This window comes from Amphiprion ocellaris, chromosome 14, assembly GCF_022539595.1.
Source record: "Amphiprion ocellaris isolate individual 3 ecotype Okinawa chromosome 14, ASM2253959v1, whole genome shotgun sequence".
NCBI lineage: Eukaryota > Metazoa > Chordata > Actinopteri > Pomacentridae > Amphiprion > Amphiprion ocellaris.
Window position 1 is genome coordinate 14,119,499 of NC_072779.1, and position 11,797 is coordinate 14,131,295.

Below are 11,797 nucleotides of genomic sequence, written 5' to 3' on the forward strand. Positions count from 1 at the left end.
CTTGTTCTAATTTCTTTATTTTTCTGGTATTTTAAAAGGTGAAGTGTCTGCTGTGTTCCAAAGAGCTAGAAAAATAATGTCCAAAAAAAAGAAGTCGCCTGAATCCCAGCACTGTGGAAAAATTTATATTTTTGAATAAAAACAAATAAAATGTTGTCCCTACTTTTGTTTTACAGGTTGTCACTGGTACCACACGCACAGTCACAAAACAAGTAGCAAAAGCACAATAAATTTAATTTATATAGCCCTTATTACAATTAAAAGCGTCTAAGCACTTTACAGAAAACCAGAACCTGACATCAATCAAGCAGTCAAGCTACAAATCTCAAATCTCTCCCCAATTTGTTTCCAATTCCCCCTCTGTCCCTGCTATCAGGAAAAGCAGACACTATATGAAGTATATTACTTGTTTATTGGCATTATCATTTAAGCACAATTCAAAGCTTCACATAGCAAAGCTAGTGTGTCATTATAGGCACTCTGCCTGTTTTACTTTTATTTGTCCAGTTGATGGCGCAGTAGAGCAAATGAAGCACCATCGAACTTCGAACCATGAGTGAACCAATTGGATGGAAAGCCTCAATGCTTCATGAAGCTTCATCTCGCCACCACTACTAGATCCGCTAGCGCGCTGTCTTCTATATTATCTATGGTCTGACCAATTGCTGCTCTCTGGCTCCGCCCTCTGAGAATCTTGTTGTCGTTTGGCTCCACACTTGCTGATGACCACTTCCGGTGTCAGAAAATGAAAAAACGGACCTTTTTTCGTCTCTGTCTCTTACTGATTTTTATTTTTTTGTTATTCTAAATATAAAATGAAAATCAAAGCATTTTTAAAATTTCGTATATCCCTTTTTGATCATGAAAAGGAAAAACGCCTTGTATTTCAATTTTAATTTTTGTATTTTAAAACGAAAATCAAATAACCACTCGTTTTTTTGTTTTTCAATACCCGTTTCAGAACGGAAAATCCAATTGCCAGATAAATACACGGACCAAGGAATCTTACCTCAGGAGACATTTTGACCCATACAAGCTTGTTACTTATGCCTAAGGTTTTTTTTTCCACATTTTGAAGTTGCTCTCACTTTATTTGCAACACAATCTTTAAATATAGCATACAGAAATTGTGATTTTATTTTATTTTGTTGTCTCATAATTGGTAATTAATTTAGAATTTATTGACCAAGGAAATAATGATAATTTTACTATAACTTTGTTATCACTGAATTTAGATCTTTGACATTAAAAATAATGTAAAACCACCAAGGATCCTTAGCATAGCTAATCAGGAATTTAAACTAGCTAGGTGGCTGGTGGAAAGCTAATATTGCTAGCTATACACACAACAACACACAGACAAGCACACTCATACAGACACACACAATGCACATGTGTATACATAATCTTTATATATATATATATATATATATATATGACACATGACAGCAAAGAATTACAGATTACAGCTAGCTAATAGCAAGCTAATATAGCAATAGCAAGCTAACAGCATAACATCATCTCAACATAAAGTCAGCTAGTTATTCTTTATATAAATAATGTAAATAACGACACATTCTTAAAACTGGTTAGGTATTATGTTACTGTATTAAAGGATGGACCACATGAGACTACTGGCAATCATTGACATCCATGGCGGCAGATTTATTATTGTGTTACATTTTAGATTGTTGCAAAGAGTTTTTTTGCTCAAACTAATGACTAACTCTCCATAACAGTAAAAAGTTTGTTTATAGTTGTCAGATAAGTGGAGGAAGCAGTAGAATATTTTCCTCTAAAATACAGTGAAGCATTAAATAAAAGTACTGAAGTCCCGATTACATATTCTTGCACATAAATGGACAGTATATGCCATAACCTGATATTATGTCTACTGGTCTCTTCACATGAGAAGTTGTCTGGTATGTAAATAGAAAAATGCAACATACTTAACTTTATGTTGCACTTATGATGAAGTTGTGGATATAAACGAGAAACGAGGTCGGCATACGAAAGCCCCAGTCTTTTCTCTGTTTATTAATACGCATGAGGATAAAACAGTGCAACCATGTTAAAACAGACATCAAGATGCCAATGAACTCTTGTTTGATTGCTTGATTTTGACAAAAGGAACAGACGTAGAGACCCACATCCCAACAAGAGCTCCGGTACTCCTACTCCCTACTATGATGCCTTTTGTAAGCCTATCTCACGGCTTAATAATAAAACACTTACGCTGGAGTAACAGAAGAATTCACAGTCAGTGCAGATGTATAGAAACAAAGAAAATCACAGACTTTATCACATATTTCTAAAAATCAACAAAACTGTATTTTCTAAAATGGGATATAGACAAAATGGCATGCCAGCAACTTTAGAAAGTTCTCAAAAAGTTGAGACTAAGAAAAAAAATCAACAAACCCAACCAAAAGCTGGTCAAGAGATGGCAGTGGGATTGAAGTTACACATTCCTAAAACCTGGCTTTCATCCTGTGCAGCCAAAGTTCACAATCCGCCATATTTGCAATAATAAAACTTGTACATAGGACTGCAAATGCACATCTGCATTAAAAATGTCAATGGTTGCTAAAATTTCATTATTTTAAATGGCATGTGTTTTTAAGAAGCTTAACACCTCAACACATTTTTTTCTTTTGATTCTTCCACTCTAATGGTCCAATCATGTGTGTAAGAAACTTGGCAATAGACAGAACTTCACCGCCAACGTTAAACACATAAAATAATCCACCTCTTGGATCAGACACACCTGAGCATCCTCCACTGAACAAGATTTCATCAATTCACCACCGTCAGTCAGAGAGTGGTGTAAACACTAGATTCAAGGCCTGTTGCATAAATTATACCTTCAAATGTCTGAAGTACAGGATATTGCATTTTAAGATGAATGAGACAAACAGAGTGTACACAGACACACTAATGCACTCACACACTCACACACAACAGCAGACAGAAAACAAAACAAGTAGAGCCTCAAGAGCTGCTGCCGTGGGCCCCTGTGTCGTCCTCTCGCTTCAGCCGTTTCTTTGCTCGGATTTCATTCATGGCTTCTTCTATCGAGCGAGTGTCCCTCTTGTTGGCCACCGGCACTGGGACAGAGAATGGCCAAAGTTACGAATGAACAGAACGATGAGAAATGATGTGAGGCAAAGTAATTTAGCATGTCTTTGAGATCAACACTCACCACAGCCATAAGCCCTGTTGGCCTCTAGTGTGTGTGCTGCATCTTTTGCAGCTGAGGTGCCGATCAGGTGACTGTACTTGTCTCTGTAGTTGGAGTTGGGACATGCCTGTGATGTTTTCGTCTGACTGGATGCTGCTTCTTCCAGTGCAGCCTGTTCCTGCAGTGAAGAGGAAAGTCAGAGACTGTGAGAGACATTCAACGCGGGCTTATACATCATTAGACAACATCGGGCTGGAAAGTGAAATGTGGTCTAGGAGCTAATGAAACTTTAAATGCCACTTTTCTTAATCCTGCCTCACCTTCTGTTTCAGTAACTGAATTCCTTTATGTTCAGTGTCAGTGCTCTGAGTCTAATTCCACCCACTGCATAATTTAGAAAAATGCTATAAAGTAGACAGGGAGCTGAGAAGGGGGAAGGTGTGCATTTGTTAAGAAGGAATTCCATTCCTTGGACAGAGAAAATTCAAAAGTGGCATAAAATCTGCCACACCTACACTACAGAGGGCTCTCTGGAAATGTCTGCATTTTCCCTCCACAGTCCCTTTGAGCTAATATAAATGTGGTAGGAGACTATAGTGTCACTGTAAGCCTTTAAGACAAATACACAACTGTTTCCTGAGACAGGTGTGTGTGTGTAGGAGATGGGCGAGCATTTCCAAAGTTTCACAGTGTCTGCAGTGTTGTTTTGGGGTCGTTGTCAAAAGAACCAGTGGAAATTATCGAGCAAAATATATTGAAACATATTAAGTGGATGGTTATCAGAAAATAGCATGTGAATGACAAGTTTTATTTGAGATATACTTGAGATTTATCCTTGAACACACCTGGAGCATTTGTGCAATAAACATTAAAATTTAACACAACTATACCTGTGAGTCAATATAAAACCATAATTACAAACTACTCCACTTTTAAATGTAGCTGCTTTTAACTCTGTTCTGTTTTTTGTTTTCTCATTAATTACTGCTCTGTTCACCCAACATCGCTGAAAATGAGGGCATGCCATTAATGATTCCTTGAGATTTAAATGAAGTTTGAGTGAATTACTATTTCAGCATTGGCTTTGCAAGGGTCAAATTGACTCATAAGAGTAACTGGTGTTTTGCACCATGTTCAACTTTGACAGCCCAGTGTTTATAAATTTGTTAGATATGTCATTATTTACACCAGTATTGATGTGTTTCATCACGGTACAGCCGTATCATTTATTTTAGAGCTCAAAAATCATGTTAAAGTGTACAGTAACTTTTAAATGCAGAGCCCTCAGCATATATTTTGAACTGGTGGTGTGTTTTAGAAAGCTTACAAACACCACTGTTTACATTCAGACACTTATTGATAGTAATTTATAAAATACATAACAAGAAGAGTCAAAATAGAGAAAGACATGCAATAACTGTTTTTATTGTGATGTGGGGCTGTCATCTAGAAAAAAACACAAGTGTATCTCAGTATTAACAACACAGTAGAGCATCCAGTCTTACTTTTAGTCTGCGGCGTTGTTCTGCCAGCTGGGGATCCCACTCCTCTCCTTTGCGATAGGCTTCCAGCTCTTCATCTGATGGAGCAAACTCCTACCATAGCATAAGGTGGCATATCATCACATTTCCCAAAAATTATCTGCTCATAAGTTTAGTCTAATAAGACTGTTTTAATGTCTAAAACTGAATTAATATCAAAGTATTCAGACCTTCTTAAAAAGCATGACATAACGGCTCTCCTCGTCCTCCCCGAAAGAGAAAGATGTCAAACCAGCCACTTCTGCAACATCATGCCTATGACACAAGAAAAGGTAAAATTCAAACACTCATGGATAAGATCATGTAGGGAAAAAGGCTTATTTTTCCCAGTATTTAAAGCAATAACCCCTTACAGTATACTCCTTTCAATCTTCCCCATAGGATTATATTTTCTTTTCTGCTGTGAGCTGTCTTGGATGAAGTCTGACACCTCTTTCTCCATCTAAACAAGAGATGCAGGGAACCGCAGTGATAAATATCAAAAACAGTAACGGGAGTTCGCAGGAACTCAGTGCCAGAACTACATTAGATGTGTATATTAATGTAACTCTTAAACGATCACCTTTTTCCTGAACTCTGCTTTCTTTCTTTTCTCCATCTCTTCCATCTTCTTGAGTCTTGCTGCTTGCTCTTTGAAGAACACAAGTTTATTTTCATTGGGTTTACTCATGCCAGAGAGTATCCAAAGCTTCCATTATAAACACAGATCGCCCAGTCTTACAGCTACTTCTCGTCCCCTTGTGGTCTTTAATGACTTAAGTCACAAAAAGGCTAATGAAGAGACAGACATCCTGTAATCCCAAAACCACATTACCAGATCATTCGAGGCTCGAGCCTCAAATCCGGTGACTCAGATCCTATTATTTGTTGCATGTGTCCACTGACAAACACAAGCCATATTGTGACTATGTTCTCACAACAACTTAAGGTAGACAAAGTTTGTTTGTGGCAATATTGCAGTGAGCATTGCAGCAATGTTGCAAATCTGTGCTTGGGAACAATGGTTTAAAGCCTACATCTGCAAACAGGAAATATGATGAGGTACTTCAAATATCCCATGATTTGGTGAAGCTACATGACATCTATGGGTTACTGCACTTTTCTTACATATAAATGGAACATAATGGGGAAAAAAACTGCTGGTTGTAACTTTGTAACTCTGAAAGTATTTAAGGAAGCTATCAACAACTTAAAAAGTTAGGATTCATTACTAAAATGAACAAAGCTAGGAACTATTCTATCTACTTAAGGTAGCTCACTAAAATGGCCATAACTTAGGCTAATAGTAAAGACAGTATATTCTGAAAAGTCTCTTCATTGGCAGAGAGATAAGTTAGCTAAAACTGATCAGGAATTAAAGTAACACCTGGTAAAAAAGAGACTGAAATCAGGCTGAGTAGTGTGACCTCTCAGAGGTAACCTAATTTCTGAGGTTGCCCCAGGAGGCGCAGCAGTTATAGCAGCCCTGGTTGTTTACAGAGTGTTTTTAGCAGGTTTGTGTTACAGCAGCTGTCTGTAGTCCAGACGGTGGTCTGCAGCACATGCCTGGTATTGAGGCGGTGCTAAAATCGAGTCAACACTGCTTACTTGAAAGCTCAACTGACCAATAGCAGCACGAGTAATGCTGTTTTTAATTTTTTTCAGACCTCTAATTCTTCCATCATATTCACTATAACGGGCGTCAAACTAACACATAAGGAGTAGTTGTTTAGGTAGTACAGCGTGTACCTCGTGCCTTTCGTCGGCTCTCCTGGTCGCCGACTGTTGGAGGTTTCTCCATCGAGTTTAAGATTGAACCTAGGAGGTCCGCCATCTTGGAATGATCGGGCAGACCGTCCAGTCTACTGCGGCTGTAGAGGCTGCGCAGGCGCAGACCTTCCGAATCTTCTTCGCTCGTGTAAAAAGCCGCATTTAAAAATATATGTCGCCACCCTGCACCGGAAAGTTGCATTACAAGCCTCTTGTGATTTTACTCACGCTTAATATCGACATTTAAAAGCATTAAACTTCTTTTCTATTTCAGTGAGCCCCATCAGAGCAGTCAGAAGATCATGAAAAATTGAGCCAGGAGTTACCTTCCTGCTTCCAAACCAGACGTTTGTCTGACAAAGGCAGTTTTTTTTTTCAAAGTGTTTTTTTATTGAAAATTCACTCAGGCATTATATCGAGGTTACAATACAGTTACAGTTTTTGTTTATAAACACCCCCCACCCCCGAACAATCCCACCCTGTTGCACCATAATAAAAAAAGGAAAAATATAAATTACAATAATTGCAATATTACTCATTAACATAAGTGATGGATCCACCTCTTTAATCTGATCTAAAATAGGTTGCCAGATACAATAAAATGTGTTAGCACAGCCTCTTAAGGAATATCTTGTTTTTTCAGAGTTAAATGATGCAAAAGGTCAATGAACCATAGTTTGAAAGATAGAGAGTATTTCTCTTTCCATTTCAGCAGTATAAGCCTTTGAGCAATAAGTGTAGTGAAGGCAATCGCATCTTTAGAATTTTTGTTCAGACAAGGGCAGTTTTTTAAGGTAAGTTCAATCATTTTAAGGGATTTGCAGACATATAAAATCTGTTCTATCACTAGTGTCATAAAGTGTAATACCACTCACGATGTGTACTGAATAGAGTGTATTTGTTGCTGTTTCTATGTAGGCCTTGCTAAAAACAGATTCAGGAACAGAGAGGCTGTATGCTATTTATACTCTAAGTTTTAACTATCCTATGGCTAAACAATATGTGGAAGCTCAACAGTGGAGTGATTCAACCCTAAGAGTGTCTGGTATTGAGATCAGCTTTGATGCCAACCATGGGTAGAGATAAAATCAACTGGCTCAAACAAAGAGCAGAGTATCCCCTTAAGGCCACCAGTTACTTTGGTTGCAGTGAGGATCATGACCTTTCACCTTTCTTTTAGTCATTACCTAGCTTGCAGTTTTGTGTCATTGTTATTCTATTTTTCTGTCCTTGAGCTGATAATCCAATAAGATTTTTTTCATTTAAAGGCCCCTTGGCTGTATTCAACCCAGTTTCCTTATATTACAATTGCTGTAACTGTCTGTTGTTGTCGTTTTCTTATCCTATTAACTAATGCTGATGTAAACAGTTCTTTCCAATTAGGAATTTACCTTCCTATGTCAACACCATCCTTAAATAGGAAAGAGTTTTTGTCAGCCTGTGAGAGAGACTTTGTTTTATGTTTTAGTTTTATTGTTTTGTTTGTCTCTCTGTGCAATATAACTCTGTGAAATACGTGTGTGAATGTGTATTTATGCAGGTGTGTACATGTGTTTTTAAATATGTATATATATATATAGTATTACATGTATAGATTGGAAATATTTTTTGCACTCTATTTCAAATAATTTTTGTTTTTTACCAGTCTGATGCCGAATTTTTGCATTGAAATTTCATTCATAATATGCACCCGCTAGTGTATATTCTGTTTGACAATAAAAGTGGCTATTCTGTTCTATTCTATTTCTAAATGCAATTTTATGTTGCTTGCAGCTACAATTATTCTGTCTGTTTTTTACACAATGAAGAAGGCACAAGCTGACATGCATTGAGTGTTTTTTAATGTATCTCGCAAGCTGAAATAAAGGCCTTTTACTTTTCAAACCACCTTAAATGCCTGAAGCTAGTAATTCATGCCATTTTTTAGTTTTTTTGTAATGTTCTTCTATTTTCTTATTTCTTTATTATTTATACTCATAACTAAATTTTTAAATATAATTTTAGTTTTTTTAATAATTGGATTACATAACAGTCCATGAAGCCTGTAACGGATAATCTTAGAGAACAGTGGGGTTGAAGCACAGCGTGACACAACATATTATGAGGCCTCATTTAGTGTAGATGGCTTCCTGAGTAACCTTACATCTACATACTGTAGGTTATTCATAGCCCAAGGAAATCAATAAAAAAATGATCTGTCGTAGATCCAAATTTTACAATTTCTTAAGAAAAGGGAGCATAAGGTTTGAGGTCATGTCAAGTCAAGTCACCAATATTAATATTAAAAAAATATGCCACATTTAAAGCAACAGCTGCTGTGACAAAAAACAATAAGATTGGTGCTGCAAACTACTCTCACCACTTTAAATATTGAGGTTAAGCTCCATCAACTGGCTTTATATTGTGATTTTACCAGAGTAATTTAAATATAGGGTTCAAAACCACACAGAACTTATATAAAATACAACTTTATCTGACTATTTTAAATATTAAGGCTCCGACCCTAGAATATTAGGCAAAATGTTTTTTAAATTTGGCAAATGCTCTGCCCTGTTACTCAAATGCAAACAACTGTAATGGCGCTAGTCCTCTCCTGCTCACTTGTTTTCTGGTTTTGTTTGAAAAAAAAAAACCATTCCTTTGGCTGATTATTCACAGATTGTCTCTCCTTTTTTTCCCCCCATTATTGGAACGTGTGAGCGAGAGAATAAACAAGCAAACAAACATCTTTACATAAGCACTAGGGGGCATGCTATACAAATACATGTCTGTGTGTCCAAGCCTTGTGCTGTTATTGTTGTGTTAACAATCCTTCCCTGCGTCACCGGAGCCGCGTGTTTTGTGCAGTTTGATTGTAGTTTCACAGCATCAGCAATAACACATGAACTACTGCCATATTCAGATGTGTGGAGAGCAGTGGATGAACAGAGGGCAGCCCTGAAAACACAGCAGGACAGACAGAATTGTACTGCTTACTGTGTCTAAAATAAACAGATTAGATAGTATTTCGCCTGTAATTTCAACTTTTGCAGGGCTTGTTGTTTTGCAGGAGTCCTTTGTGGTCAGTGTTTACTCCTCTGTCCAGCCATAGGGGTGTATGTAAGTACAATACCAGACAACTGTCCATTTTTCATTTAGACATTCATTCTGTGTTGGTGAAGAATAAAGAGAATTTCTACCATTAAATCACATTAAAAACTATTGCTTCGCACACTGAGCAGAGAAAATGACAGAATGGTTCGTTGTAAAAATGCTCAAAAGCAATCTCAAGTTCTCAAGAGGATGCAGCTGTTGACTAAGCTGAGTAAGCTTATAGTCCTGACCTCCAGCCCTCAGACTCCCATCATTCAGCGATACTCTGTTATTGTGATTTGGACAGAGCACGACGGACTCCTCCCCCGTGCTTGAAATGCCGTATAAATGCAGCATCAGCCTGTCAACAGCAGTGTCTGAAAGCTTATTGGTACCCAAACATGAAGGGACTGAGCTTGGTTCTCCTTGTGCTTCTCCTGATGCTCGCGGTTGGGGAGGGTAAGCAGCAAATAACGCATCCATTTTCTTACCGTGTGACATCAAATCAAGCAAATCATGGTATGAAAAATGCTTAAGGTGCATTGTGGTTAGACTGGGCCTGTTTGTGTGGTTCTAAGGGGATGTAGAACTATTACAGTTTTCTTAGATATTTTGCCATTTAAAATGTAACTTATTTTGAAGATGCAATTATTTACTGTCACCAATAAGTCAGTATTTATCAGGGATATTGATATGATATTGAAATATCTACAGGCGAGGATCCAGAGATGCAGTACTGGACCTGTGGGTATAGAGGACTCTGCAGACGGTTCTGCTATGCCCAGGAATATATTATTGGTCATCATGGTTGCCCTCGAAGATACAGGTAAGTCTACATAAAGATCTTTATGTAGAATTGTCCACAACTTTGTAATATAAGTACAACCCTATAAAATTCAGCAGAACAAAAACAGGTATTCTAAAGAACATGAAGAGAAATTGCAAGTTTAACTGAAGTTGTACTGTAATTTTTTTCAGGTGCTGTGCCATGCGGTCTTAGCACCCTGCTGGTGGTCTGATGATGCTCCCAAGATGCCACAGTGTGACATATTCAGCACAGGTAGCTGGGATCCTGCTAACTCACACGGCATTCTTCTGGATGAACCACTTTCTTGGCCTCCTAACATCGTGTGGAATCTAAAAGTGAATGCGTTTGAAGTGGACTTTATGTAGTTAAACAAAAGCTCATTTACAGTTGTTGGTGTGGAGCTGCAAGCATGTTGTCCATATTGTTTCCTAAAACTGACCCTGTGTAACTGATCCTGTACCTCACACTGTTAACAATAACAGTTCTACTCTCTCTGAAGCTGAACTGTTACTTCTACTCTCTGACATGCAGTGTTGAAAATTAAAGCGTGAAAATAATTGCATCGATGTTTGGGTTGTTGCTGTTTAGCTCGGACAATCCCTATCAGCTTTACATATATTGTCCCAAATATAGAGCAAAACAACTTTGCATCTAAAAAAGCATATTGTTAACATTTCTATGGGGCACTCTCTACTCCACTTGGCCTGACCTTTAGGGAAATAACAGCATAGAAAGCAGTCTGAGTTGGGTCTGGCATGCTTTCATACTGCCAGGAGACAATAATGGCCAAGTGACTGACCCAGATAACCGTGATGGAATAGAGCTTTTGTGAATGAAGTGTTATGTCTGTGTTTACGTTATCTCACCATTCTGTCTGTCTGGACAACATTGTCTGGATCAGACAGACACCATCACAATCCACCGGTCATGATTGCAAAGCAAAATTCATTGTCATATTGTCTGCGTGCCTCCGATTGTCAGGTTGAATGTCACTGCCGGTGAACTTTGACTTTATGATTTTTTTCTTTTTCTTTTAAGGAAGCAATATAAGTGTCAGATGAAAGCAGATAACACCAATTATGGACAACAAAAGGCCTGCTATAATAAAGTAGACAATACTGACACCAAGTAAGCAACTGATTAACACTTTTTATTACCCATGTAGATATGTTTCTGAGTTAACTGAGCCTGGATCTGAAGATGGCTGATGGCTGGCCTGGTGTAGGTGTCAAAGGCATGGATGCTATTTGTAAACAGGAGCCGGTGTATTGTGTCCTGCATTGTCATCTGGGTTGAATCTTTGTACTATTCAGACAGCGCAGCGTGACCAAACTACAAAGGGGGAAACGCCCCCCAAACCTGTTTACATGTCTGTCTTCACAAAGCCGACAGCTTAAAACAGAAGGTTATTACTGAATGCATGTATTTTTGAGTTGTGTTGCTGCA

General features: G+C 37.9%; 2 protein-coding genes across 2 annotated transcripts; one reads left to right on the plus strand and one right to left on the minus strand.

The window, feature by feature from the left end:
• Positions 1–2,017: 2,017 nt before the first annotated feature.
• spag7 (sperm associated antigen 7) lies at positions 2,018–6,596 on the minus strand. The gene is made up of 7 exons (XM_023278772.3): positions 6,451–6,596; positions 5,285–5,352; positions 5,076–5,164; positions 4,893–4,977; positions 4,687–4,776; positions 3,203–3,359; positions 2,018–3,107 (listed from the first exon to the last, which is right to left on the minus strand). The coding sequence occupies exons 1-7, from the start codon at positions 6,533–6,535 to the stop codon at positions 2,992–2,994; spliced, it is 690 nt and encodes a 229-aa protein (XP_023134540.2). The 5' UTR covers positions 6,536–6,596; the 3' UTR covers positions 2,018–2,991.
• A 3,295-nt stretch (positions 6,597–9,891) lies between these two features.
• On the plus strand, positions 9,892–10,913 carry defbl2 (defensin, beta-like 2). The gene is given in 4 exon segments (XM_055017423.1): positions 9,892–9,921; positions 9,924–10,002; positions 10,258–10,369; positions 10,522–10,913. Coding segments are annotated over 4 exon segments (243 nt in total). The 3' UTR covers positions 10,544–10,913.
• The last annotated feature ends 884 nt before the right edge of the window (positions 10,914–11,797 follow it).

Excerpts from the sequence above, each read along its gene's own strand:
- spag7 (XM_023278772.3), bottom strand. The coding sequence starts at position 6,535 with ATGGCGGACCTCCTAGGTTCAATCTTAAACTCGATGGAGAAACCTCCA. Across the intron at positions 4,978-5,075 it reads AAGATTGAAAGGAGTATACT|GCATGATGTTGCAGAAGTGG; the intron begins GTAAGGGGTTAT and ends CTTGTGTCATAG. Across the intron at positions 3,108-3,202 it reads CAACAGGGCTTATGGCTGTG|TGCCGGTGGCCAACAAGAGG; the intron begins GTGAGTGTTGAT and ends TCTCTGTCCCAG.